Source organism: Heterobasidion irregulare, assembly GCF_000320585.1.
Source record: "Heterobasidion irregulare TC 32-1 unplaced genomic scaffold scaffold_05, whole genome shotgun sequence".
Taxonomy (NCBI): Eukaryota; Fungi; Basidiomycota; class Agaricomycetes; order Russulales; family Bondarzewiaceae; genus Heterobasidion; species Heterobasidion irregulare.
Genome location: NW_009258201.1, coordinates 175,108 through 201,524, shown reverse-complemented (window position 1 = coordinate 201,524; position 26,417 = coordinate 175,108). Strand labels below are relative to the sequence as shown.

Here is a 26,417-nt window from a genome sequence, read left to right as displayed (position 1 = left end):
GCGCTGTGCATCGCATCGCTGCACCGCCCAGGGTGAGACACAATGGGGCACAATTGCCATGGCTCCACGACCCGCGACGGGTGCGTCATTGCGGACTCCTACATCAAGCTCGACACGGGATCCCAAGCGGCATTCCAGAACACGTTCAACGAGTCAGTCGGCGTGTGGATCTCCTGCCTGTTCATGCGCGCGTCGATGCAGGGAGCTGCTGCCGTGCTGCCAGGATGATCTCTGGAAGGCGCAAGGCAGCCTTCGGCGCCTATAGGAAATCGCGCCATCGGGAGTGCTCACGACGCGGTTAGAAGGACGTGGGCTCGGGCGCGGTTGGTGCGCAAACAGGAGGATTGCCTTTGCTCAGCGATGCGTTGCCGCAGACGTGGTCGTGGTGTGGAATGCGAGATGAACGAAGCGGATCTGGTCTTAGAGTCGGTGGAATGGAAGGAGCTTAATTTTGCGGACAAAAGGTGGAGGGGCAAGCTGGTCGGAGGGTTCGAGAAGGAAGGGCTTCCTTATTCCTGAACGGAACGCGCTTGGCTGTTTCTGTGTCAGTCCGATATATAGACTCACTTGATAAGACGAGACAGGGCGAGACGGGAGGGGACGGGGTCCTGTCGAAGGACACAACTTGGACTAATTGGATATTGAATATGTCAGTGCGAAACGTGTTCTCAGCGCTGTCGGCAATTTTGATGCCAGCGGCTGAAGGGTGCCGCGATGACCAAATGGGCGATCGTAAGTACTCTGGCGAGGAGCACGACCGACCTGAGGAAGAGTACTAGATGAGGGGAGGAGGGAGGGAGGGAGGAGGGAAGGAAGGAAGTGAATGGATATTATGTATGATGATGTCGGTGCTGACTCGGAGGGAACGAAGCGAAGCACGTGACGAGATCGGGGGACGCGACGTGGCCACGGGGACGCGCGTTGTTTGCGGGTGTTGTGACGGTGTTCGTTCTCCCATATGTGGGGCCGTTGCCTTGTCTCTGCTCGCTGTCCTCTGTTCTGTCTCACCCTGGCCCCCCTCTCGTCGTCTTGTTTTGTCGCTTTGTAGTCTGTATCACTATTTGTTCTCTTCGCACACAATGTTGCCGCTTCTACCCCCGCAGGAAGCTACCGACATATTCTCTCTCTCCGATCAGGTTTTGGCTGACAGGTTACAGTTCATTCGGGAAGTAAGTAACACGCCCGATATCTCCGTGCTTTCTCCAAAACCCCCGCTAACGACCACTGCTCTGCTGCTGCGATAGATTGGTTTCGGGAACTGGGGCAGTGTATGGTTATGTAGCCCCAAGTCTGCCCGAACGAAACAACCTCAGGACAACGTCCAGGTCGCGGTCAAGCTTGTTCACCGGTCAAAGACCACGACGACAGCTGCCCGCGTTCGATCTCTGTAGGTGCTCTCGTGACAAGCCATTGGTTCCATTCTTTACAGCCTCGTCTAGATGGAACGAAATGAAAGTCGTTCGCTCTTTCAAGAACGACCCGCACCCTTCCATCGTGCCGTTTCATTCGTTCATCATTACACCCTCGTACGCATTGATTACTATGTAAGTACCTTTCATCCTGCCGCTCCGGTGAGGTCACAACATGCATCGCATGTGAACATGCGAGCGCAGCCGACGCTGAGAAGAAGAGGGAACACTGCAGTCTCCCGCATACATGCCCGACGTACTGACATGTCGCTTACAGGGACTATCTTCCCGAACTCATACCAGTAGAGGTACCAGAAATAAAGGCCAAGGATTGGTTCCGCTCATTATTGTCCGGCGTCCAATTCCTCCACAAGCGGGGCGTCGTACACAACGACATCAAGTTCGCGTCTCTCGATTGCTTCCGTTTTCAGGCTCGCGCTAAACGTGACCGCGTAAATTAGGCCCGCCAATATCTTACTTTCCCAGGATCATGTCCCGGTTCTGGTGGACTTCGGTTTTGCCGAGAAGTATGACGTCAAGTCATCGAAGGCCTTTCACAGCAATCTCACCTATGGCACGCCAGAGGCAGGTTTATGCGCAATGCTGACGTCCTGCCGGTGTGATTTAACCATCTCCACGATCTAGTATCTGTCTCCGGAGCGTGCGCGGGGATTGCCCCATGACACACGCAAGTCTGACGTCTGGTCGCTCGGCGTAACGTTCTTCGAGATCCTTATTGGCCGGACACCCTTTGAAAACGCCGAGGGCGAGCAGTTTACCACCAAGGAAGACCTGGAGAAGTATTGGGGCCGCACGGTGCGTGAACGCTTATCAACAAAGAGAGACAGTGTTGGGATTAGGATCTTGCTGAACAAATATGGTGTCTCCAGCTCCGCGGCAAGTGGGTCGGCACGTGGAAGATGTCCAAGGGCGCAGAGAAGATGCTCCGGCGGATGATCCAGCCAAACGCAGACCTCCGCTGTATGGCCAAAGACGCCATGTTGGACTTGTACTGGGCAGAGTCCAAAGACGCTTTCGCCGCCGCCCATCGTACGTCGGCGCTTCTGCACATCTTCCTCATGTTCCCTCTCACAGCTCGTTGACAGGCAAGTCCGCGAGCATGTCCTTCACGGGCGCGGCCACCTCCACGCCGACCCCCGAGAAAGACAAGGACGGCACGAAGCTGATCGACATCATCTCGCCCTGGTCGACCCGGCGACTCAGCAAGGACCAACGTGACAAGGAGAAAGAGCGCAAGCCCAAGGCCGGCGCCGCCACTTCCGCATCTGCGTCGTCGTCTGTGGACAAGGAAAACGCGTTCGCCACGCCGGGCGCCGCGAGGCCGAAGGCGCAGAGGCTGCTCTCGCCCGGTGGGGCGGCACGCGCGGGCCACGCGCGATCGCAGTCGCAGCCGCGGGTCCAGGCCGGTAGTGACGGTAAGCAGCGCGTTCGCGTCGTGGTGATGTGCGCGATACACATGGGGCTGACGATCGGGCTCGTTTTCTCTGCGCGTGTAACCTGGGCGACGTAGTGCTCGCGCAGACGCAGGCGACGAAGAGGCGGGTGGGCGCGCACGTCAACGTGCTCGCCCCGATTGTTGGCTCGCCGCCGCCGACCCCGGTCAGCGCGCGCAAGGACAGGGCCGCCGGAGGTGCCGGACTCGGGCTCGGGCGCGTGACCTCTGCGATGGGCAAGGAGAATGCCGCGGCGCAGCGCAAGCACTCGATCCCGCGCAAGCCCGTCCCGCAGGTGGCGAGCCGGGAGTTTGCACCGAAGGTCCCGCCGAAGGATCGGGAGCCTGTGCGGCGCCCTGGGGGAGCGTTGGTAGACCGGACCGCGCATGCGAGGAACGTGGAGAATGTGAAGGAGAATGTGAAGAAGGTCGGTGCTGGTGCTGGTGTTGTTGCTGTTGCTGGTGTCGCTGGTGCACAGAAGAGTGCGGCGGTGGAGGAGGGAGAGGGGAATAGTCAGGTGGAGGAAGGGAAGAGCATGGGGAGCGTGCGAGATCGGATGCGCGAGTGGGAGAGAGAGCGGGAGCGGCTGCGGGAGACTGTCATGCTGTCGCCCCCGTCTTCGCCGGCCACGGAGAGCGAGCAAGAGCAGGGGTGGCGGATCCGGATCGCGGAGAGCGCGGAGAGAGGGGAGGGAGAGAGGCGGACGCGCAGCGAGGATATATTGCGCGAGGACGTCCACGCGCGCCACGATGCTGTGCGTGTCTCGAAAACACCCACCGACAGCATTCCGCCCACGCCGGTGTCTCCCGGTATGAAGTCCATGTGCTGGTATATCTATCGACGAGTGGCGCTGACGGACCGCACTTGCGCTTGTATTGCATCATCTAGACATGAATTTCTTCATGCATGATACTTCGTTCCCTCGGTCGGTTTCCGCTAACGAATCTGGACTCAGCATCTTGAAGCAAAGCCTCAAGATGTCTCTGGGTGAGTCTTCCGTCGCCGTCGATCGTTGAATAAACCTTTTCTCATTCCAGTCCACGTGCAGGCAAGACGGTCCAGCTGTACAAGTCGTCTACCCTCGGATACTTCGGACGGCGGTCCACCCAGCCTACGTCTACCTCTGCGGAGGAAGTGCACCAGGGCGATATGAGCAGAACCCCGTCTTGGGAGGACGAGGAGCTCATGAAACAAGGTACTTTGATCTCATCGCGACGGTATGCTTGATATTTACGTATGATAGCCAACTCTACGCTGCCCGTCGTGCATCAAGCCTTCCGCAATGAGCGTGCCGGCGCGGACAACAGGGCGGACCGCATGACCATCTGGATTCAGAACGTCGAGAGTTCGTCCGCACATTCCTCGCAGTGAGACACTCAACTAACGGCGTCGTTTCACAGAGGTCGTCGAGGACGCCCGCCAAAACTTTGCCTCGTCCAGCGTCACTCAGCTCCCCCCTCTCCCCATCGCCCCGCCCGTGACGCGCGCCACTTCGCGCAACCTGTCTGCACGCTCCTCTCGCCTCCCACGCAAGATCTTGGCCGCCAGCCAGATCTTCCACCAAGACACAGACCACAGCGTGGTCACCGACGACAGCTTGTTGACCGCCTCCTCGTCGCGGTCTCCGCTGACGACCCCGTCCCCCGCACATACACTCCCGACGATACCGTCGGAAGAGCCCAGCCATGCTTTTGGGTTGACGCAGAGTCCGCATCGCTCGCGACGAGCGACGGTCGTCGGACATTCCCCGGAACAGGGCGGCGTGTTCGTGGCTGAGCCCGAGTCGCCGTCGAAACGGAGGGAAAAGTCAAAGTCGCACAGCGAGCTGCTGTCGAGGCCCATCAGCCCGATCGAAACGCTGACACTCGAATTGGAACGACGTAAGCTATCCGCCCTCTGTCTCTTCGCACATGTGTTCGGTTTGATTGAAGGCTGTGTTTGCATCAGTGTCCAAGCCATCTCCACCATTGCCGCTCAGCGCGGTCATCGACAGGAGCCTTTTTATCGCCGAGTCGCCATCTGCGAGGCGGGAAACCTTCAACATGCCGCAGACGCCATCTATCCAGATCTTCACTGACAAACTGGGGGGCGATGACAGCCTCACCGCATCCCCTTTCAGCGTCGAGCCGTATCCCAATAGGGTGTGCTCGCTCAACTCACCCATCGTCGAGTCGCCCACCACGCAGCGCCGCGTCGAAGGCGTGTACGACCGCTTCCTGATGGCCACGTCGGGCGTCAAGCGCGTCGGCCGCGGGTACCAGTCCGATAACATCGGACCCGTCACCAACGTCCCTCAGACGCAGGCATCGGCATCGCACCGGCCCGCATCGAGGATGTTTCACTCGACCCGCCGGGCGATGCCTGCGCCCGTGTCTAGCGATGACTTTGAGAAGCGCAGGACGGTGAGCGTCGACGAGCTCGGGATGATGCAGTCCTTCAGCGGCGATGCGAATGGGACCACGCACATCCCCATGTCGAAAGACGAGCGCACGAATACCGTGCGCAATGTCCGACGGGCCATCAAGGCCATCGTCAGTGGCAAGACAGTTTCAAAAATATCGTCCAAGGCGGAATGAATGACGTCCGCGTGCGTCCTATAGTGTGTGGGTAACGCTCGATTTCTCCTTTCTCCTCTCCTCTACTTTTTCTTGGTCTTTTCGATGCGGACAAAGCCCATCACATGTCTACTCAGCCGTTCTGGCGCGTTCCACTCCTTTGCTTCGGATCTTATCTATCGCCCGTCCTCTTCGTCTTCCCCCCATATTTCTTCACGATCTATCTGTTTATACCATCATATCTGCATCTCCTCCCTCGCAAATTTATCCTCTCCCAAAATCTGCATCCCGCTCTCCTATTGTCCGTCCCACTGTCTATCGTCGCTCTGCTGTCGTCTCTATCTATGCCCTGCTGTCGATCCTAGGCTGATCCCTCCATGACCCTGATTTACGCGTTCACGACTCTTCACACCTTCACGTTCCGTCTCCTTTACGCGCCGCATGTTCCTCTTCACGCCTTCGTCCTTGTCACACGTTGACATTTCTTCTATCACCATCTTGCATACCTACTTACGCATTTTTTCACGGTGATGTCTCACGAGCCTTCGACGAGTCGCTACGACCTGTCTTCGATTATTTATGAGCTGGGCTACTGCATACTTGTCTATTGACCTCACATGTTACACCTTGGCAATCTTCTGTGTGAAGCACATCTTACTGCGAGAGCATCGAGGCTCGGTATCAAGAGATAGGGAGAGAGAGTAAAAAACTTCAAGCCGGTACAAGCTTGTATAGATAAATTAGCCTGAGGATCTGATGTACACTGTAGTTGTGCAGGTAACAATACAATCGAGGGTAAAAAGAAAAAAAAAATGCAGATGAGAGTCTGAGATATCATGAAGGTCCAACCCGATTGCGCTGCAGCGTCACTGGTTTACCGCCGGTCCCGGGAGCACTTCCGTCAGTGGGCTTCAGCCGTTTCGCGAGCGAGTCGCTCGCAGGCGCTCCGGTTTCCTCTCGCGCGCGCTTCCCCGCAGCACCTATGATAGACACACCGCCTTGATTGGAGGGACCTGCCTCGGAGGAAGCTGCAGCGGCGCTCCCGCGAATGTTGAGTCCACGACCAGCGCCCTGACCGCGACCTCTGCCAGGCGCCCCTGAGGCTAGAGGTGCGGCGGAGGCGAGTGATGGCTTGCGGGGAAGGGCAGCAGCCGCACTGGCTCGAGGCGCGCCTCGCCCAGCCGATGCCGCCGTATTGGTAGCCGGGGCGGGTGCCACAGGTGCAGAGGCAGATGCAGGGGCGGATGCAGATGCCTGGGTTGTCGGCGCAGTAGGAGATGTGGTCATTGTCTCCGGGATGAGACCGCTTTTCTTCCACTGCTCAATCTGCGCCTCTAGCGCCTTGACGCGCGACTGCGCTCGCACCAGCTGACTGTCCTTCATCTTCATCTTCAACTGCCCTTCCAGCCTCCCAGACTCCATTGCCTTCGCAATCTCCTCCTGGTGCTTCGCATTGACCGCTCCGGCCTTTTCTCCAGTGGCTGGCGTTGTTGAGGATTGCTCTTTGGCTTTAGCAACCGCAGCATCGACGGCAGCCTTCAATTCACCCTGGTGCTTCGTGCGGAGGCGTTGCTCTAGTGCCTGGAGCTCCTCCGTATGCTTTTTGATAAGCTCATCAGACGATGAGGATGAGGCGGCGGCTTGCAATTCGCTCGTGGCCTTATCGACTGCGGCCTTGATAGCGGCCTCGTGCTCGGCGGTAGCCCGTTGACGGGCTGCTTGGTTCTCCTGGAGCCTCTGCTGAAATTTTTTCTGTTGTCTCCCACGTCAGTAAAAATTCGGAGTATTGGGTCGTTGAACTGACATTGGCCAAGCTCAAGTTGCGCGCTTCCTCCTTGAGCTTCTCGAGCTCGGTTTGGATGGCCTTTGAAGCGTACATGAGATGGATGTATTCTGAAGATGTAACCGCATTCTTACCTTCGCTTGTGTAGAAGCTTCGTCACGAGTTTTGACGAGCTCAGCCTTTTCGGCCGCCCACTCCTTGGATGATGTTTCAACCGACGCCGCTGGGGTGGCTGTCGCCCAAGTCGCCTTTTCGGCAAGCAAGCGATCCCGCTCCTGCGTAAGAGATGCCTATGGGGATGCTCAGCCATGCCTCTGTACCAAATTGACAGCGAACTTACGACGAGTGCAGCTTGGCCAGCCGCACCGCTGGATGACTCCGCCTTTTGGGCCTTCTCCTGCTGCAGAGCCTGTTCGAGCGCCACTTTCTCCTTTCGGATCTTTTCCAGCTCTTGAACAATATGCTGAGAAGAGTCGGTGGCCGGCGTAGCCTTGATCGCGTCGCGCTCGGCACCGAGAGCTTTCAGTTGCGTTTGTAGGGCTTGGAGGTCCTTGGTCAGCTGAGTGTTCTCCGCGGTCAACCGAGTCTTGTCCCCGTTGAGTTGGCCCAGTTTCTGCCGGAACATGGTCTCCGTTCGAGTCTTGAGATCTCTGTGGTCTCGGATGTTTTTCTCGAGACCTTCAACCTGTACAAAGATTATCTTCAGTGTTGTGTTCTCTCGTCAGAATGCCATCAACTAACATATGTTTGACGCTCCTGCAGCTGCTGGTCTCGAGTAGACAACGCAACATCGAATTCGGCCTTCTCGGATTTCAGACGCTCTATCTCGTCCTTGAGGGCCTGCACCTCTGCAGGGTCGATGCGATCATACTAGAACAGGTACATATGAGGAGATATGTATATGCACGTCACTGATACGCTTACCTTGCTAAGCAGCTGAGAGCTACGCTGCTGCCACATTTTGTTCTCTTCCTCCAGGCGCTGAATGTGGCCCTGGCGTCCCTCCAGCTCAGCCTGCGTCATGCGAACCTGCTCCCGCAAGGGCTCGATCTCAGCGGACAAGGCCGTGAGCTTGGCGTCCAGAGCCCGGGCGCGCTTCCCTTGAGATTCGGCATCCGCGCGCAACGTCGCGTTGCTCTCCCGGAGGATGGTCAGTTGATTGATCTTCTCCACCAGTTCCGCGTGCTGTGCATCGGTCGCAACCGCGGCGACGGCACGTTCACGTTCCTGAACGGGGCAAGATCAAATTATCTGACTGCGTGATTTGATCGCATAAAAAAGTGCCCACCTCAGAAAGCGTGGCCCTGGTGTCTTCGAGGTCCTGGCTGAGGCGGGTTACCTGGAGCTTCAAGCGAGCATTCTCCTGCTTGCTCAGCTCGAGCTGCATATCGACAATTTCCTTCTCTCTGCGCAAGTATGCGATCACCCGGCGCAAATCAGAAAGCTTCTCGTCTACGTCGCCGGCGGGCTCGGCGTCCCCAGACGGCGCAGAACTTGCATCGGCAGCTTGACGGATGCGGGCAGCCTGCGAACTGACCGAGTCCAAGTGTTGGTGGAGTACCTTGTTCTGCTCCGTTAACTCCTTCGACCTAGACTCAGAGATTTAGAACCCCGTTGCGTGCCGCGCCAACACGGATGACTTGCCTAGCTGTCAAATCAGCGATCTCCTTGTCGAGGGCCTCTCTCTGCTGGCCCCAGCTAGATTCGGACGACACCAACTTGGCTTGGGCAGTCTCCGCGGCGGCCAGGTGCGTCCTCGCCTCGGCCTGCAGCTTCGACAACTGCTCCTTCAAGCTTTCGAGGTCCCGAAGCGACTCGCCATGAGCGATGACTTCGTTCTTGTACTTAGCCTCGGCAGACTTTTGAACAGACGCCGTCAGAAGATGAGTGCTAGGAGACGAGAATTTGAACGTCCTGTACGTACCTTGGCTCGCTCTTCCTGCTGCCGAATCTCCGCATCGTGCGACGTCCGATCTTCCGCGATATGCTTCTCCGACGTGGTCAACTCGACGAGGGTATCCTCAAGCGTCCGCTTGTCGTTCGCCCATGACTCTCGCTCCTCGTCAAACGTGCGTTTCGTTTCCGCCATCGCCTCCCGAGACGCCGTCAGCTCCTGCTGGACGACGCGCAAGTTCTCCGACAGAGCGTTGTAGTCGGACTGCAACTCAAGTCAGCCATCGACTCAGATGTCCAGCATCCAACGCAACGTACCTCGTGCTTCGCGAGCTGCGATTCCGTGGACGACTTGTAGTCGTCGTAGGTCGCATTCAAGCTCGCTAGCGCCGCTTCGTTCGCCTGGCTGATCTCTTGGAACTGCTGCACATGGCCTCGCGCATTCGTCAGGTCGAGCTCAGTAACTTTCAACGCAGCGCTGCGTTCATGAGTCAATTAGCATCATAAGCATCGCATAGGATATGAAGGGACACAAAACGCACCGAAGTTCTGCCACCTCAGCCTCAAGTTGCTGCTCCTTGCTCAGATGATCGGCGCCAGAGACCCCTGGCTGTGCGTCACCGTTCGCCAGAGCGCTAGTAGACCCACGCCGCTCGTACACGGCCAGCTTCTCTTCGTTGCCCTGGAGCTGGCGTGAAAGCTCCGCGACGCGTTCCTCGAGATGGGTTTTGCTCATTTGAGCGCCGATCAGCGACTCGCGGGTATGCGATAGGTCCTGCGCCTACAATTTGGTGCGCGCCGGTGAGATGAAAGACTTTGGAAACAGGACGGGAACTGAGTGATAGCAACACGCACCTGCTTGTCGACGCGCGCCTGCAGCTCCTTAACCTCGATCTCCTTCTTCAGCGTCAGATGCCTAACGCTATCGCGTTCCTGGCTAAGTTGGCTCCTAAGGTCCTGGCTGCAGCAACAAACTCAGATGGTAGTCGGCGCGGTCGAATAAAACTTGGCGCTCACGTCTGATTCTCCAACATCTGGATCTGACTCTCCAGCCGCCTTCTATCATTCTCGCCCGAGCGCTCAAGATCCGTATGCATCTTCTGCACATTGCCCATTAGATCCGACAGATGCGACCGCTCAATCGAAAGCGCTTTGTTCTCTTCCAGTAAGCGGTTCTGCACGCCCTATTGACATAGACGCAGTCAGCATATACGCACCCACCCAGACGGCTGACCGACGTCCATCCAATTAAGAAGAACAAGGAATAATCAGTAAAAGGCGCGACACACACCTCCCAGATCCGCTTCTCCGCGCGCAAATTCGCGCGCTCGTTGACAAGCTGCTCTATCTTCCCGTTCGCACTGATCACGTCCGCGATCGCGCGATTGCACTCGATATCCGCTCGCGCGTACTTATCGCGCAGCTCCTGCAGCCGGACACTCATATCCCGCAAATCCTCCGCCTGGTTCGCGTACTGCTCCAGCGCCATCTTGTGGCGCTCTGCAACCCAATAAAAAAAACGATGAGCACGGTCGACGATACACGTATGAATGAGACGCAACACACCCGCCGTGTACTCGATCTTCGCGTTCGCCTTGGCGAGCAACGCCCCGAGCTGCCCGTTCTCCCTCTGCAACTTCACGAGCTCGTCCCGCACCCGCACGCTGTCGACCCCCATCTCCATCTTATACGTGTCAAACTGGCTCTGGATCTCCGCCAGCTCCCTCGCCAGCTCTGACTCGGGCACGCCCTCCCGCGATTCCGATGCGACCCTCTCCGCCGCCGCCCCGTTCACGCCCCCGCTCCCAGTCCCATTAACGTACGGTTCCGCAATGGCGCCGCCTCCTGTGCGCGCGAGCATGCTCTTCAAAGCGTCGCGCTCCTTCACGTACGCCTGCACTGTCACCTCGTGGCTCTTCCGCTGGCTCTCCAGCCGCCCTTGCAGCTCCCGAATCGCATCGTGCGCCTCCCGCACGGCCTCGTTCTGCTCCCGCTCAAGCGTGTCCTTGTACTCGCGCTCCTCCGCCTCCATCTTCGCGCCCAGCTCGCGCACGATGCGCAGCAGCTTCTGGTTCTGCGCCTGCAGCGCTGGGATCGAGCGGAAGAGCACGAGGTGGTTCGTGATCACGTCTTCGATGTTCTCCGCGGGGCGCGCCGTGTCGTCCTGCTCGAGCTCGTCATCCGATGGGAGGGACGCATCGTGCTTCCGCCCGACTTCCTTCAGCAGCGCCTGCACCTGGCGTGCGAGGTCGTTGAGCTGCTTCTGCAGCAGGTCGTTCTCGCGCCCGCTCTGCGCGAGCTTCTGCGCCGTCTCTTGCGCGTTCGTGGACGCCGCCTCGCGATCGCGCAGTGCCGCCGCGAGCTGGGACGCGAGCTGCGCGGCTTCCGACTGCACGCGCTCGTACTCTTCGCGCTGCTGTGCCAAAATCGGCGCCTAAACATGCCGCCGAATTATCAGAGAAACGACGGGAAAGCGAGAGCGCGGGATTGCGCACCCGTTCTTCGATCTGGGCGAGCACCGCACCAAGGGTACGCTCCATGTGGTCGTACTCGGCCGTCTTGTGCGCGTGTTCCTCCTGGAGGCGCACGTACTCCGCATACACCTCCGTAAACGTCTTGCCGGACCGCTGCGACCGGCTCGCCATCGCGACTGTCGGGCTAAGCCCCATCATGCCCTGCGTCAGCAAATCAGGAGCCGCGCCTGCCCCCGCGCGCGCAGGCGTCGCGGGCGTCATGCTCCCCGCCACCGGTACCGGGAACTCCCCGCGATTCACCTTCTCCAGCACGCGCTCCATCTCCTCGATCCGCACCTCCGCGTCCTCCGCGCGCCGCCGCTCCTGCGCGATCTCCTCCCGCAGCACAGCCTCGCGCCGCTCCGCACGCGCACCGACGTCCGCCCACTCCGCCTCGATGCCCTCCACAATCGCCTTGGCCTGCGCCTCGCGCTCCTCCATGACCTGCACGAGCCGCCGCAGACCCGCGGCCTCGCTCGCGAACGCGCCCTCCTGCTCCGCGAGGCGCCCCGTGAGCTCCTGTACGCGCGCGAGCTGCTGGGCGAGCTGCTTTGACTGCGATGCGTGCGCGGACTGCAGCGCCTTGAGCGTGCCCTCGGTCGAAGCATGCGTCTGTGCGAGCGCGTCGTGCGCGGACTGCAGCTGTGCGAGCTCGGAGTGCTTTGTCTGGCGGTGCTTCGCGAAGTCTTCGGACTTGGTCGTGAGCTCCGTGGTCGCACGCTCGGCCTCGTCTTTGGCGAGCTGGAGCTGCTGCGTGAGGGCGTCGACCTTGAACTGGTGGCGGGATACAAGGGGGTATTGTCAGCGCGCGATTGAAATCATAAGAGGCTTATGGATGCTCACTTTGGAGGATGTCTCTGTCGAGCGGACTTCCCGGAGTTCGCTCTCGAGAGCTTGGTAGTCGTGGCGGGCCTGTTTGAGGTTCGTGCGCAGCGTTTGGATTTCCTCTGGAAGACAGTAAGCGAGGGAGGCATGAGACATAAAGTAAGAGGACCTACCATCGCGTTGACTGCTATCCTCTTTCAACCGGCTGACGATGCCGACCAGGTCACGCTTCTCCCGTTCGGTGTCCTCGACTTTGCGCTTCAATGACTCGACTTCAGTGGAGGACGAGGATTGAGAGCTGGAGAGCGTCGTGATTTGCGCTTGGAGGGATGTTTGCGAGGTCACTGGAGAAGAGAAAGGGGCATTCAATGTCACGGACACAACCATGCGTAATGACCTCAACGCCTACGCAGTTGGTCGCGCTCCTGCTTAAGGTATTTCAGCTCCTTTTGCAGCGTCTCTAGTTCAGACTCGACCTCTTTCGACGACGACTCCTTGTCCTGCAAGACCTGGTCGAGCTCGACGTCTTTCTTCTGAAGCTCCGAGCGCGCCTCCTCCAAGTCGCGCTGAGTGGCGTCGATGTCCGTAGCCTGGACGACGACGAGACGATAGAGTGAGATGATCTCGTCGGAGCTGGGCGAGGCGAGGGACACGTCGGGGAGCAAGTTGCTGAGCAGGTCGAAATCAACGTCTTCGGGAATCGAGAGCGAGAGGTTGGACTTTGCGGCGTCGGTGATGGATTCGCTGGGCGCGACCTCGGGCTCGACGGGCTCGACGGGTGCGGCAGAGGCGGCGGCCTTGCTTTTTCTCTTTCTTGTCATCATCCTGGGGACGGATGAGAGGGATGTGTGTTGAGGGGGAGAGGAGGAGAGGAGGAGAGGGTCTCAAGACTCGGACGATGCTTCCAACGGTGGCACCCCTTCGGCGCATCCAATTATGTAATGGGTCATGTGAGCACAGCCAGTGGTACTGCCGAAGTGACCGCCCCTGTCTTGCCAGTGGCTTCAATCCACCAGAGCAGAGCCATGCGTCTCGGCATGGCATGGTGTATACCATGTCATCGTTCGAATCCATAGCGCCATTGTTTCCCTCGAAGATGCCGCACCTCGGCGTACTGGGCTTCAAGAGTCAAGATGTGTCATGCAATCCTAATTGGCCATCGATGAGACAATCCAGACCAACCCCAAAGAACGGGGAAGTCTCCAGTGTCTTTTTGATGCATTTCAGCTGCTTCTCGATCGCTAGGGCAGGTTGAACGCTCGCGACAAGTCAGTCGTAATCCTGCTATGTAGGCGCAGAGAAACAATCTCCACCTCCACGAGTCACAGTTGCGAAGCATTGAAGTTGAGTACCAATCATACCTGCTCTCCAAACTTGACCGATGGAGCCTTCTTTCAATGCATGATCAAAGTATGTTAATCAGAAGTCAGCCAGCCATCCCACTCTCAGTCAATGCTACCAATGATGTGCCCGCTGACCCTCATCATCAGGAAATCGGCCGATGTCTGATCCAGGTCTGAGAGCTTCTGATTGTTCTGAACTCAGATGGCTCAGACCAATCAGAGGTCAGAACAAGACTCTGCCGTCAGGAGGTTACCTTTCTGCATCTGTCTTATGTCAGACCAGTCAGAGCTCATCCAGAACAATAGTCAGAGATTTGGTCATTAGCTCAGACCCTGTCTGCAGCCTCACACAGGTATTTCATACAACATTATTACCATCAAAATATTATCATTCTACTGTATGCAAAATACTACGAACAAAGGACAGCCCGGCATCTAAAATGAGCACACCAGATTGTGAGTGGCACATAGTCCTCCATCTTGGACTCTGTTTGAGGCTCGACAGTCTGCGCATGGCAACGAGAGGGTCAACAAAAGGGTACGGGTGCGGGCAGGGGGGGAAGCGGCAGCAAGAGAACATGAGCCCGCACTCGTCTTGTGCAAGCGTGGGTGGCTAGCATTGGCAGCGGCAGCGAGAGAGCACGAGCGCAGGCAAGGTGGGCGGCGGCAGCAAGAGAACACGAGCCCGCACTCGTCTTGTGCAAGCATGGGCGGCTAGGATTGGCAGCGGCAGCGAGAGGGTACGAGCGCAAGCGAGGTGGGCAGCGACAGCAAGAGGATATGAGCGCAGGTAAGGTGGGCGGCGACAGCAAAAGAATACGAGCACGCACTCGTCCTGTGCGAGCGCGGGCGGTGAGGATCGGCGGTGGCAGCGAGAGAGCACGAGCACAGGCAAGGTGGGCGGCGGCAGCAAGAGGATACAGGCCCACACTTGCGGGCACAGGTGGGTGGCGGTATTAAAAGAAGACAAGCCCGCACTCATCTTGTGCAAGCGCAGGTGGGATCAGCGTCAGCAGCGAGAGGGTACGAGTGCGGACAGGGTGGGCAGCAGCAGCGAGAGGATACGAGCGCAGGCAAGGTGGGCGGCGGCATTGAAAGAGGCCACACCTGCACTCGTCTTGGCGAGCGCAGGTGGAGATCAGCAGCGGCAGCGAGAGGATACGAGTGCGGGAAGGGGTGGGCGGCGGCAGCGAGAGGATACAAGCTCACACTTGTCTTGTGTGAGCGTGGGTGCAGGGCATCGAGAGCTCTCATCTTGTGCGAGCGCGAGCGGGGGATCGGCAGCGGTAGCGAGAGGGTATGGGCGTGGTCGCAGGTGGGTGGCGGCATCGAGAGAAAATGAGACAAAATGAGTGCGGGCGGGGGGAGTGGGCGGTGGTGAGAGCAAGAGGCAGAGCGCAGCGTGCGCAACGACGACGCATTGACGTGGCGATGGCACGTGCCGCTGCCACATCTTTGCTGCCCTGCTTGCTCTCCCCGCCGCCGTCCACCACCGCCTCTGCTCGCGCTCGTCTTATCTCGCCGCCGATGCCGTCCAGCGCCACCCCCTTTGCCCGCGCTCGTCTTTTACGACGAGCATGTGCATGCCTCCTCTTGTCTCGCCGCCGCCACCCACCACCACCACCTCTGCCCACGCTCGTCCTGTTAGACGAGCGCACGCCTCCTCTTATACGATGAGCGCACGCCTCCTTTTGTACGACGAGCGCATGCCTCCTCTTGTCTCGCCGCCGCTGCCGCCTACCATCTCTGCCCGCGTTCGTACGAGAAGAGCGCGGCCTTATCTCGTCTGATCTCACCGTCTACCAACTCGGATCCTCTCGCTGCTGCCGCCGATCCCTGCCCACGCTTGCACAAGACAAGCTCAGGCTCGTCTTCTTTCAATGCCGCCGCCCACCTGTGCCCACGCTCGTACAAGACAAGTGCAGGCTCGTGTGTAATTAGCATCTTTATGATAAGATCACTGGCTTGCATTCTAGTACTTTACAAGTATGCTACTGCCAGTTCTCAATTCCTGTTTATCATTCTGGATAGTTCTGAGTAATGTCTGAGTTCAGAATGCCCAGAGGCGACAGAAGCCCTCAGAACTCTCAGACAGAGATCAGACATCTCAGACCACCTAAGAGATCTGCCGATTTGCTGATGATAGCCATTATTCCCATCGATACCGCACCCGCGCATCCCCTATGGGACAGGATTCAGTTTAGATACTCGCCCAGCTCGAGCTAATTTGTTTCCGGGTCGGATGGCGCCAGTGAGCTGAACGCCATGCCTAAGCGTTACATGCCCAAGGCATGCTGAGAATATTCTGGCCTTGCAAGATGATCCGCAACACATGATTCCGTAGTGAACACGCGAACCTCGTGGAGAGACCCTCATATTACTAGTACACTTGAATAGCAAGTTGAAGGAAGGCGAAGAAGGAGATTCGGCATTTGTGGATTCACCCTCGGACTCCGGTCATAAACGGGCCCTTGGATGGCAACAGGGAAGTTTGTAGTATAGGTAAATGTGTTGTTACAGTCTTGCGAGAGGTGCTGTCGTGCGAGGAGAGCAAGCGGCCTACTCGTCGGGACAGGGAAGGGATTAGCGGAAGTCTAAATTTGAAGTCCACGCATCTTTTTATTTTTTTATTTTTATTTTTAAATCAATGCATTTATATCCCGCACAGCGTAACGCCAGAGGCGGCAGTGTATAAGCAAGAGTAAGCAACGAGTATCGTAGCGCGTTAAGGGTTCATTTAAGACCCGGTCTGTCAGCCCTGGGGAGGTGGGCAATGGGTTAAAGGTAAAAGGAGCAGAAGTTACAGTATTGCTAGTAAATCCTCCGTGTTGAGCGGGGCGTCTTCGAATGTGAAAGCAGATGGATTGTCTCTAGGGAATTTGATAAGACCGGAGAGGGGGTCATGACAAGATAAGTATCTTGTGACCGTGAAGTCCGGCGGGCGCTGGTAATGAGTGCACCAGAATAGTATGTGCTTGCATGTTTGTGTCTCGTGGCACTAGTTGCAAGTGGTCATTTCGAATGGGAAGAACCTAGACCTGTACTCACCCATAGGGCCATGATTGAGGATTAATCTGACAGTGCGTGCAGCCAGCGTATTGTGTTGTCCGACCTGGCGGAGGACCTTGCTCTTGGTGGAAGCCACCTTCTGGAAGGCGCGTTGCCTAGGGAAGTCGCGGCCACTGTATTTGGTGGATTGCATGAGGGTCTGCCATGCTGCAAGCATGGAGGTGTAGGCTTTCTGTTTGAGGAAGGAAGCGGAGGCAAATGGGGGGGGTTATCTCGCAGGGAGGCTTTGGCTAAGGTGTTGACTTGCTCCTGGCGAGGGATGCCGACATGGCCGGGGCACCAGGCAATGGTAAGGTGACGGTTGAGGGTGGCGGAGAGCCATGCTCTTAGCCTCTGGCATGCTAAGATAGAGCACATCTGGGATGGATGAACTCTTGGGTCAAGGAGGGATTTTAACGCAGCTTCGTTATCTGCATATAGGATGATGTTGAAGGTATTGGGAGTGAGGATGGCATGGTGCAGGGCAATGGTGAGGCCCATAACCTCAGCGTTGAAGGCAGTAGTTTGCCCATAGGCAAGCTTGCGGATGATGGGTGGGTCGGAGTTGGGTGGGAGCACTAGACACGCGCAGCCCGCATGTCTGCCATTGTAGGGGGAGAATGAGCCGTCTGAGAAGCAGGTCGTGGTATTGTTGGATGAGGATTCCGCTGCTATGCGGCGCTTGAGGTCGCGGACCCAGGCAGGGAATTCAGGGGATGACTTGGGGGGGTGCAAAAGTCGGAAGGTGATGTGGTCTGCGAATGTGTCAATGACTCGTTTGCCAGGTTGCACTTCCGGGTGTAGGGGAGCAAAGGATTTGGTGTTTTTGGGGATCAGATCTCTAATCAGCTGGATTGGGAGGTTGGAGGATGCTCTAGTGCAATGTAGTGGGAAGGGGATGTGGGGCGAGTGCTCGTGCGGATGTTGTAGGTGGAGAGCAGTGTTTATTGGATGCTGATTTAGGAGTCGGAGGGTGCAAAGAGCTGCTCGCTGCACAAGCTTTTTGATGTGCAGATGGAGGGGAGGAATGCCGGCGAGAACTTCCATGCCTCCGATTGGGGAGGTACGGAAGGCAGAGAGAATCCAGTGCACACCCTCGTGTTGCGCTTTGGACAGGGTGGACATGAGTCCTTTGATGCCATGTTTGTGCCACCATACACGGCAGCCATACATGAGTAGGGGTACGACACACGACTTATATAGCGTGCGACGCTGTAAAGGGGATAGGCCCCGTATTGAGTTCCCGAGGTGTAACGCGCACTTGACAGTGCTAAGGGCCCAGGTTGCATAGAAGCGGATATGTTCCTTGAAGGAGAGATTGCAATCAAAGAAGAACCTGAGGTATCACCATATTGTGGTGGGTTCAATGGCACGTCCGGCTAGGGTGATGGCCGGGAGATTAGTGGTGGTGCCTTTTTGAGGGAAGTGCATGAGTTCAGTTTTATTGTATTCAATAGCCAAGCCTAGACGGGCGAGGGATTCAGAAAGAAGGTGGTACTTTTCTGACAAGACCACGCAGTTGTGTGCGAGTGATATAGACAAAGTGACCAACAGGCCGTCATCAACGTAGAATAGCAGGGAATCCCAGTCGGTTCATTGCCCAACTGGGTCAATTAGATGTAATACTGCAGCCAAGTATAGGCCAGATATAACGGGGGAGAGGGCGGAGCCCTGACTGATGCCAACGTTGACCACAAAAGGGTCTGAGGTGGAGCCATTCCATGAAAGCATGGTGAGGCAATTTGGAAGAAGCACTTCGAAGAAGCGAATGTACGTTGATGAGAAACCCTGCTTTTGCAGAAGATTGATGAGCATAATGTGATTCATAGATGGGAAAAATTGCGCAACGTCTAGTGCCACGCATGAGGTGTGTAAACCTTCACGCCATCCGGTGCGAACATGTTGGGTGAGCATGACACTTGCGTCCTCGGTGCAGTGGAAGCGAGTGCCTCCGTACTGGTTGGGGTGAAAGATGTTGAATTTGGCTCCTTCGTATTGAAATCTGTTTACTAGAACTTTTTCCATTAGCTTGCCTAAGCACGAGAGGAGTATGATGGGTCTGTACGACTTAAGCCTCGAGTAGTCGGATTTCTTGGGTTTGGAAATGACTATTGTGGTGGAGATTTTGAATTGATTTGGCCAATAACCTAGCCGTAGGCAAGCGTTGTATAGAGCGAGGAGGATTGTTCCGGATTCATGAGTCGAGATGAGGAGCTGGACCAGGGGCCACGTAATGTGGTCTGGTCCAGGGGCTGATGAGGACGAGCATGCCGCTGCAGCTTCATGACACTCCTGAAGAGAGATGGGAGGGCAGTCTCATTCCGGACGATCTGGGAGTGAGTTCACAATGGATATATCAACAGGACGGTCTGCTACAGAGTAGAACTGCTCCCGTAGTCCTTCGAAGAGCTCTGGCATTGAGGTTAGAGGGGTATCGTTATGGACGAGGTTGTGGTAAAGAGGCAGGGGTCGGGGATGCATCCAGGACATGAGGTTCCACACTTGCTGCTTGTCTGCCGTTTCATGGATGATGGTGTCATAGTGGGTTCTTTGCGCCTCGCGGATAGTGCGCCGGTATATCCGCCAGTCCTCTCTAGACCTCGTCTCCCGAAAGCAAGCGAGGGCTAGGGAACAATTGCCGTTCTACCAGGTTTTGGAGCGCTGGTTGATATAGGGGATGGTCACATGGGTGGCAAAGGCTTCATCTATCCTGAAGAATATTGTGTCGCAGAGGCGTTGTGTGTCTTTGATGGATTCCAGAGGAGGGGGTGGATTGAGGCCAGAGATGGCCAGGACGCAGTCCGCGAAGAACATCTGTTCTGCATCAGATTTCCTCTTTATGCGGGGAATTCCGGGGGGCAGTTGGAGGCTTGTGTCAATGGACAGGAGCAGGGGGTTGTGGTCGGACAGGAGCCGGCCATTGGGGTCTATGGAAAAGATAGTAGTGGGTGCCTCTGCAATGCGTCCGGCAACGAATATAAGATCAATAACGGTAGAAGCGCACACTGTCTCTCAAGCATGTGGTACGTGGGTGGGTTGACCGTCCGTGTTGAGCAATACAAGACCTAAGCCATCTGTGAAGTCCAAAAGTTCAGTGACAGCACGGTCGTTATGACCGGACTCCAGGTCCCAGATGTCGCTGTGGAAATTGAGATCACCCATCATAATGTCGATGATAGGCAGGACGTGAACATGTGCATTGAGATAATGCAGGGCGGTGCAATCAGCGTCATTATAGACATTCAAGATATATAGTGGCCACTGTCCATCAGGAATAGCAATGAGGAGAAGGTCAGGGTGGTTGACAAGGTGTGTGCATAGTTTAGGCTGCAGAGGCGAGAGGTGTTTATTAATGTAAGTGGCAACACGCAAGGGGCCCCCTTGTTCAACAAGGGTCCAATGTGGGTGTATTTGAGCGCCCCGGTACTCCTCACTAGTACTGGACACGGACGATGGTATATCACACAGGAAACCCCAGTAAGGTTCCTATATGAGAACAACATCATACTCCTCTGCTTTGGTTTCAAGCAGAGTATGAGTTACGACTGGGGAGCGGTTTACATTCTGGCTTAACACATGTAGCAACATGCTTTACTACGCTAGTGAGGGCGAGATGGGCCGGCGATGGCCTGGCACGGAGGGGCACACGAGCCACACGCATTTACATGCTGTAGGCTTTGGGGGTCAGCGGGTGAGGCGCTGGGGATGGGGAGAAAATGCACACGGTGGCTCCTAGAAGGGCCTTGGGGTCATGCGCATGCTCGGTACATCATGCCTGTCGTGAGACTGGCGTTGATCCAGGGGGTTTGGCTGGTGTTGCTCGATCCAAGCGGCGTTGTGCCGGTTTTGGTAGAATGGGCAGGAGCGATCGGTAGCATTGTGGGGTGCGCTACAGGTGACACATGAGGGGGGATGGGGGCACGGGAGGCTGTCGGGGGTGGGGTTGTCGCCATGGCAGCATTCAGCTCACTGGCGGTGGTCTTGCACTGAGTGGAGGCCTGCGCAGTGGGCACATCGATGGGTGGGGGAGTGGCAAAGCAGGGTGGGGTGGCCCCATCGGAAGCAGGCGGTGCATTGGGGCGTGGAGTACTGCTTGTGGTATTTGACCAGGTGTACCACTTCACCCTAGGGGAGGGTGGGATCGTGTAGGACTTGGTGCAGGGTTGACAGGAGGCCATTGTCGTGGAAGTCGACATACAGTGTGCTTACGTGGGAGTCCTTCTCTTGGACCAGACAGGGGGGTCGTAGAATATGCACAGATTGCCATGCCGGGGAGGCCTTGAGTTCTGTGGTGTATTGTTCAACTGTGATAGGGGAACCATCAGGGTGGGTGAGGGGAGGCAGTGAAACTTCACCGTAGAGATAATGTGCTGTTTTCCGACAGAATAGGACGATGGTGGGATGTGCGGGAAAAGGGTTCCAAGCGCTGACCGGACTGCGGTGATCTCCGGTTCTTCCGGGGCCTGGGCAAATCTGATAGTGACATTATTATGGGACGAACAATTGGCTGAAGTGGTGCGGGACGCACTTCGTTCGGTGGGTAGTCTGGCGTTGACCGCCTGTATAACAACTGCAGGGCATGGGGCGGGGTCAGGCTTGGGCCCTGAGAAGACAACATGGACGGCACAACGGGTGCCTCTTGGAAGGGAGGTGCGGTGGGGTCTGGGGGGTCGACCGGCAGCAATATGGCATTGGAGCACCAAGAGTTCACCTGCGGAGAGGTCTGGGTTCTCCTCTCTTAGCCTGATGATTTCGTCGATGAACGCATCATTGGTGGAGGCAGACTGTCTCGACGGAGACCGCGAGATGGTCTAGTTAGTGTAACCGTTGGAAGGGGCTTGGGATGAGCATGAGATGGCCCTCGCATAGGACATGCGGCCAGGAGTGTTAGAGCGGTGTCGCGCTCGCACATTGTTAGGCATCAAATAGTGATGGTAGAATGGAGGGCAGAATATCTGACTAGAAGAAAGAAAAGAGAAACAACCTAGAAGGGACAGGACATTTAATTCCGATTTTTTTACATATTTTTTGAGTATTTTACCACTTAAACTTGATTTCCTATCCTTTTTCATACTCATAATTCACTTTTGGGACAGATTCCAGAGCCTAGGGTCTATTTCAGAAAGGGCTAGACCATGGCAAGACAATAAGGAATGGAAAGAAAGCAGTGGAATCTGGTAGAATAGAAAGGAGCTTTAGTGGAAGGATGGAGAATGTTTAGGAAAGGGGCAAGGTCTAGGGCATTCCAAGCTGAAAGGAGGGGAAGGTTCTGAGCAGTTCTGAAGGAAGCTGAAGGAATATTCTACCACATTCTGAGCCTTTCTTTTACTTTCCTTTCTGTTCCTCTGCTTTCCTCCCTATTCTTTTTATTTCTACAGCATTCTTTGTGACTCACAATGACTCTACTCAGCCTGTATATACTAGGAAGGAGATTCCCACTTGAAATAGTATATAAGGAGGCTAATTGTCCTGCTTCAGGCAGAGACCATCTCTCCCTCTTACTTTTACTCAGTCAGTCAGTGCCAGTCAATAAGTTCTTTGAGTGATATCAGTTGGAGATAAGCTGCAAGACTTGTAGGGATACTAGACGAACTAGTAGCTCGCCTTCAATCTGTGTAGCACCTCAGCAACTTGAATCACAAAGTTCTTAAGCCTCTCCTCATTATTCTCAACATTTACGGAGTATTGTCTTTGTTAGTGGTCCGGCACCACTTCAGAAATTCGCTAAATAGCTCAAGATATTCTCATCATTGCCTATAACTGTGACCAGCATCTGTGTATCGTGCCAACACCAGAAGGTATCATCTAGAGCAGCAATCAAACGAACACTAGGTACATCCGGAAAAACAGGAAACCCCGATCGTATCTAGGGGAGAAACCATTCCTCTCCGCGACAGCGGGCGTCAAAGCCCAAGAGTGGTTGTGTGGCCGGAGGCTGCTGCTGCTGTGGGTTTGTGGTCCGGGGTGGCTATACAGGTGGGGGAGTCTGGAGCTCGGGGACTGTGACGGACCTGCCAGCAATACCGGCATTGAGGTACTGGACAACCCGTGTTGCTGCGCTGGCAAGGGGGTTCAAGTTCAGGGTAGCGGCATCCAAGGGGTTGTGTCCGAAGAGAGTGTCCCATTTGATGGATTCCAGCCAGTCTGCAATGGAGTGAAGTGAGGAAGTGACAATGTTATTCTGCTGGTCAAAAGGATCAGTGGAGGATATGTAGATTGGGGAGGAAAGGACCCCAATTTGGGAGTCTTCGTCCATAATGATGGGCAATGACGGGGCTGTGGGGGATGCTGGGCGCGAGTCGGTTGGGCTTAAGATTTCCATGTCGAGGTCGGTGGGCTGAGAGGGAGTTGGGTCAAGGCCTGTGAAGTTGGTGGATGGCTGAGGGTCGGGGGGTGTTGCCCTTCGGGTGGCGGGAGACTCCCTGGTTAACGGGGAGGTGGAGACCCGCACCTGGTGGACATTATGTTCACCAGGGTCTTTAGGCATGGTATGAGCGCAGTCGATAAGGAAACGTGAGGAAGTGAGAATTTGAGGATGATGGAGGAGGCAAAGACGAGGCGGGGTCCGAATTAGGAAGGTAGTGGTTACTGTGCAAGAAGCTATTGGAGATGTGAAGTCCACGTGTCACATTGAAGAATTCAAGTTTTGGGAAAATGCAACGGTCAAAAAACTGCCACTCCCACCAGAGCGCCCAGCAGCACCAAGCCCCCCACGACCACAGCCCCGATGATCACCACAGTCTTGTGCTTGTCGAAGAAACTCTCGCTCCCGTCATCGTCGTCGTCGTTGGAAGAGGACAGGGATGAAATCAAGGATGAGTTGGATGTGGAGAGGTGCTGCAAACCCGTGCGGTCGTCACCGTCGAGGCGGACTTGGACAAAGTTCTAGTGCGCTTTGGCGGTGTCGTTGGTGAGGCTGGGGAGCTGGATGTACGGATCCTCCATTGTGGAGTTTGAACCCTCCAGGAAGTTGCTGTAGTTAACGTGAAGGTAGGCGTTGTGGGATACAGAATGGGATGACAATGACCAACTGCAGCCTGTTTTTCACATTCTCTACGAGCGGCAATTTGCTGTTCCTGCAACAGACATCAAGGTCACCACATTCAAGTTGTTGGGAACCATATTTGTAAGCATCACGTTCCGAATTTATTTTGAAGTGATTTGGCGGCGCTGTCTGATGCGCATGTGTCGGATCTTGTAGGACTGTAAAGATGCTATTCAAAGTGCAGTGACAGCATTGGCACCAGCTGATTGGGAGGTGAGGACGTCGTGTCGGCTACTGGACATCTACATCGAATGCGAGACCCATCAACTCAAGGATGCATCCAATAACACATCCTATACCGATGTTGCGCGCTCTTTGTTATCCGATGTGTGCAAGCATCTTGGTACCTCACCTGAAGAGGCATCCCTGTCTGCCGCTCTAGAAATCCTACTCCACCCAAAAATATGCGTGGATGCCGCCCAGGCAGTTCACAGCTTGCACAGACGTGGATATACCTTCCTCGGCATCCCCTTGCTGGATCCTTTGACATTTGCACAACATATCTAGCCCTTCTTTCCCCTTGAACTTAGCATCGACATACCTCCTTCTTTCTGCAAATCCCCCTATAAACAAAAATCCAACCTCTTCCCCGCACTCCTCAAGCATACCCAATCGATCAACTCCGGAATCCAGCCTTCCCAGATTCTTGTAATGACAACCATGCCCAATCGTATTGTTGAACTGATTATGCGCTATTGCGAAGGATATTCCAGAACAAGAGGGATGCTGAAGAGTGGGATGTGCACAGAAAATATAATTGGGAAGATCCAAGGGATTTGGAGAAGGGGACACTACTGCCGGTGGAATACAAGGTGGATGTTCGCTTCGTGCAGGATGACCTAAGTTGGTGAACTGTTGTATATATTTGTACAAATGATAGAACAAAATGGGAATCGTAGTAACAGTGCCTCCTCGGCAATTGAATGCAAGAGTGTTGGATATAAACCTTGGATAATGCCAAGGAAACGGGTTTGGTCCCCCTCTCCCGTCAAAACTCCCCAACCTCTGGGAGGTGCTATTACCACAGGAATGTTACATGATGTGATGGATACCATAATGTGAGTCAAACATGTGCATATGGATGGTAGAAAAGTGACACAAATATGCCTTTGACATAAAATACATCAAAACAATGCTCGAGGAAGCAGTGTCAATGAGCCATATAAGGTATTCAGCAATCATGGTACAGGCTGATGAATACCCCCTATGCAGCAAAAAACATTGAATAAAAGACGCAGTAAGAGATCCACGTACAATACTGCCACTTTTCTTTTATCTTCTCAATCTCCTTTGTCGACATGCTGGTGTATGGATCATTTCTACCCAATGTCAGGGCTTCGTCTGGAGGAATCCATTCTCTGTTGTCCCCAACCCAGATATACGATGGCTTGGGACCTACATAAAATTCCAGCTTTGGAAGGGAAGGCTCGTGCGTTACAATGAGAGGATCTCGAGTAACTGCGATGCCATCGAAAAGGACTGGATGTTCAGAGTTCGTAAACTGAACAGGTTGCCACCACTCTTGCACCATCTAAGAGGAAGGTCAGGCCGCAGTGACAAAATGAGCCACCCCCATTCAACGTCCCCCTCTCTTCTACCCCATTCTGTGGAAGATATTTTCTGCGCCCTACAGAGAGGCGTGATTGTGATTCCCATCTTTGTTACTTCAACAACAACACATGGGCGCTTTTTGAGAGCAGGCTTGCGTGATCTTGTAGATTGCGCAAAAGAAATGCGAATCGGCTGATAGTGTACGACTGATCTCATATGAAGTTCAGATGCCATAGGGGGATATGGGAGATATAGGTGTATGCAAGAAGTGTCTGTGTCTGTGTCGCAGTTGTCCAGGTATCTATATGCTGACTGAAGTTCAAAGAAGATTTTTGGGCGTGAAAAAGGGACTTACATCCTTATTATCAGGTGCTGAATCACTTTCTATCCTGCAGCCTGCAGCCAAGCGATATAGTGACACTGACTGTATCGTCGGCTGGCACGTTGATTTACTCACACGATGATGAGCCAATAAAGAGTTCCAGAGTCAGTATCGAGGATGGAGATCTCAGTGAAATTCACACAGGCTCTGGACACCTCGCTTGGATCCTGTGAGAAGACAGGTTATCGAAGAATTGGTGCTTCGGACTGCACCGCCCAGATACCCTTCTCCCTGAATCAGAGGTACTCAGTGATTTTCCCACTGAAGTGAAAATCAGGAATACCCGTATATGTGTCAGATAGTCTCCTACATCCCGAGTTTGCTGTTGTGGGTAGACTTATAAAGAAACTTTGTTAGCACTGAATACGTCTGGCAAATCTTTGTTAGCACTGAATACGTCTGGCAAATCAAAAGAGGTTTCATCATCAATACCCATCCACCGAGTGAGGGATAAGTATTTTTCCATTTCAGAAGAAGACCCATCAAGCGCTGAGCGCTGAACCTTTCTCGAAGCGCGGTGGGATGGATGCGCGAGGCATGCTTCGAATTCCAAGTACCATATGGTTATCCGCCTGGCCATCGCAAAAAAATTGAATCAGCCAATGTATTCTGGATG

General features: G+C 55.3%; 9 protein-coding genes across 9 annotated transcripts; 3 read left to right on the top strand and 6 right to left on the bottom strand.

Moving 5' to 3' along the window:
• Positions 1–42: 42 nt before the first annotated feature.
• On the top strand, positions 43–403 carry HETIRDRAFT_451141 (uncharacterized protein; the record flags this gene model as incomplete). The annotated part of the gene is made up of 3 exons (XM_009547693.1): positions 43–213; positions 303–327; positions 375–403. The coding sequence occupies 3 exons, from the start codon at positions 43–45 to the stop codon at positions 401–403; spliced, it is 225 nt and encodes a 74-aa protein (XP_009545988.1).
• Positions 404–1,079: 676 nt separating this feature from the next.
• On the top strand, positions 1,080–5,439 carry HETIRDRAFT_451140 (uncharacterized protein; the record flags this gene model as incomplete). Its single annotated transcript, XM_009547692.1, has 14 exons — positions 1,080–1,169; positions 1,245–1,387; positions 1,440–1,526; positions 1,687–1,809; positions 1,871–1,943; positions 2,055–2,225; positions 2,300–2,459; positions 2,516–2,845; positions 2,941–3,672; positions 3,752–3,850; positions 3,912–4,058; positions 4,107–4,208; positions 4,264–4,743; positions 4,811–5,439. The coding sequence occupies 14 exons, from the start codon at positions 1,080–1,082 to the stop codon at positions 5,437–5,439; spliced, it is 3,366 nt and encodes a 1,121-aa protein (XP_009545987.1).
• Positions 5,440–5,501: 62 nt separating this feature from the next.
• On the bottom strand, positions 5,502–6,053 carry HETIRDRAFT_409305 (uncharacterized protein; the record flags this gene model as incomplete). The annotated part of the gene is made up of 1 exon (XM_009547691.1): positions 5,502–6,053. A coding segment is annotated over exon 1 (155 nt), but the record flags the coding sequence as incomplete, so codon positions are not given.
• Positions 6,054–6,282: 229 nt separating this feature from the next.
• On the bottom strand, positions 6,283–13,196 carry HETIRDRAFT_244837 (uncharacterized protein; the record flags this gene model as incomplete). The annotated part of the gene is made up of 19 exons (XM_009547690.1): positions 6,283–7,170; positions 7,223–7,261; positions 7,336–7,491; positions 7,626–7,760; positions 7,943–8,071; positions 8,126–8,428; positions 8,490–8,783; positions 8,842–9,060; positions 9,126–9,359; positions 9,413–9,572; positions 9,637–9,875; positions 9,950–10,055; positions 10,112–10,278; positions 10,386–10,594; positions 10,661–11,528; positions 11,590–12,381; positions 12,451–12,554; positions 12,606–12,776; positions 12,842–13,196. Coding segments are annotated over 19 exons (5,568 nt in total), but the record flags the coding sequence as incomplete, so codon positions are not given.
• Positions 13,197–16,675: 3,479 nt separating this feature from the next.
• HETIRDRAFT_426780 (uncharacterized protein) lies at positions 16,676–17,948 on the bottom strand (the record flags this gene model as incomplete). The annotated part of the gene is made up of 3 exons (XM_009547689.1): positions 16,676–16,773; positions 16,824–17,016; positions 17,088–17,948. 3 exons carry the CDS (start codon positions 17,946–17,948, stop codon positions 16,676–16,678), a joined length of 1,152 nt encoding a protein of 383 aa, XP_009545984.1.
• An 831-nt stretch (positions 17,949–18,779) lies between these two features.
• Positions 18,780–18,983, bottom strand: HETIRDRAFT_244657 (uncharacterized protein; the record flags this gene model as incomplete). Its single annotated transcript, XM_009547688.1, has 1 exon — positions 18,780–18,983. A coding segment is annotated over one exon (204 nt), but the record flags the coding sequence as incomplete, so codon positions are not given.
• A 279-nt stretch (positions 18,984–19,262) lies between these two features.
• On the top strand, positions 19,263–20,078 carry HETIRDRAFT_426779 (uncharacterized protein; the record flags this gene model as incomplete). Its single annotated transcript, XM_009547687.1, has 3 exons — positions 19,263–19,389; positions 19,474–19,846; positions 20,003–20,078. 3 exons carry the CDS (start codon positions 19,263–19,265, stop codon positions 20,076–20,078), a joined length of 576 nt encoding a protein of 191 aa, XP_009545982.1.
• A 494-nt stretch (positions 20,079–20,572) lies between these two features.
• HETIRDRAFT_104689 (uncharacterized protein) lies at positions 20,573–23,310 on the bottom strand (the record flags this gene model as incomplete). The annotated part of the gene is made up of 5 exons (XM_009547686.1): positions 20,573–20,948; positions 21,033–21,286; positions 21,352–21,485; positions 21,535–21,634; positions 22,798–23,310. The coding sequence occupies 5 exons, from the start codon at positions 23,308–23,310 to the stop codon at positions 20,573–20,575; spliced, it is 1,377 nt and encodes a 458-aa protein (XP_009545981.1).
• Positions 23,311–25,072: 1,762 nt separating this feature from the next.
• Positions 25,073–25,653, bottom strand: HETIRDRAFT_318834 (uncharacterized protein; the record flags this gene model as incomplete). Its single annotated transcript, XM_009547685.1, has 2 exons — positions 25,073–25,347; positions 25,386–25,653. The coding sequence occupies 2 exons, from the start codon at positions 25,651–25,653 to the stop codon at positions 25,073–25,075; spliced, it is 543 nt and encodes a 180-aa protein (XP_009545980.1).
• Between the last annotated feature and the right edge of the window lie 764 nt (positions 25,654–26,417).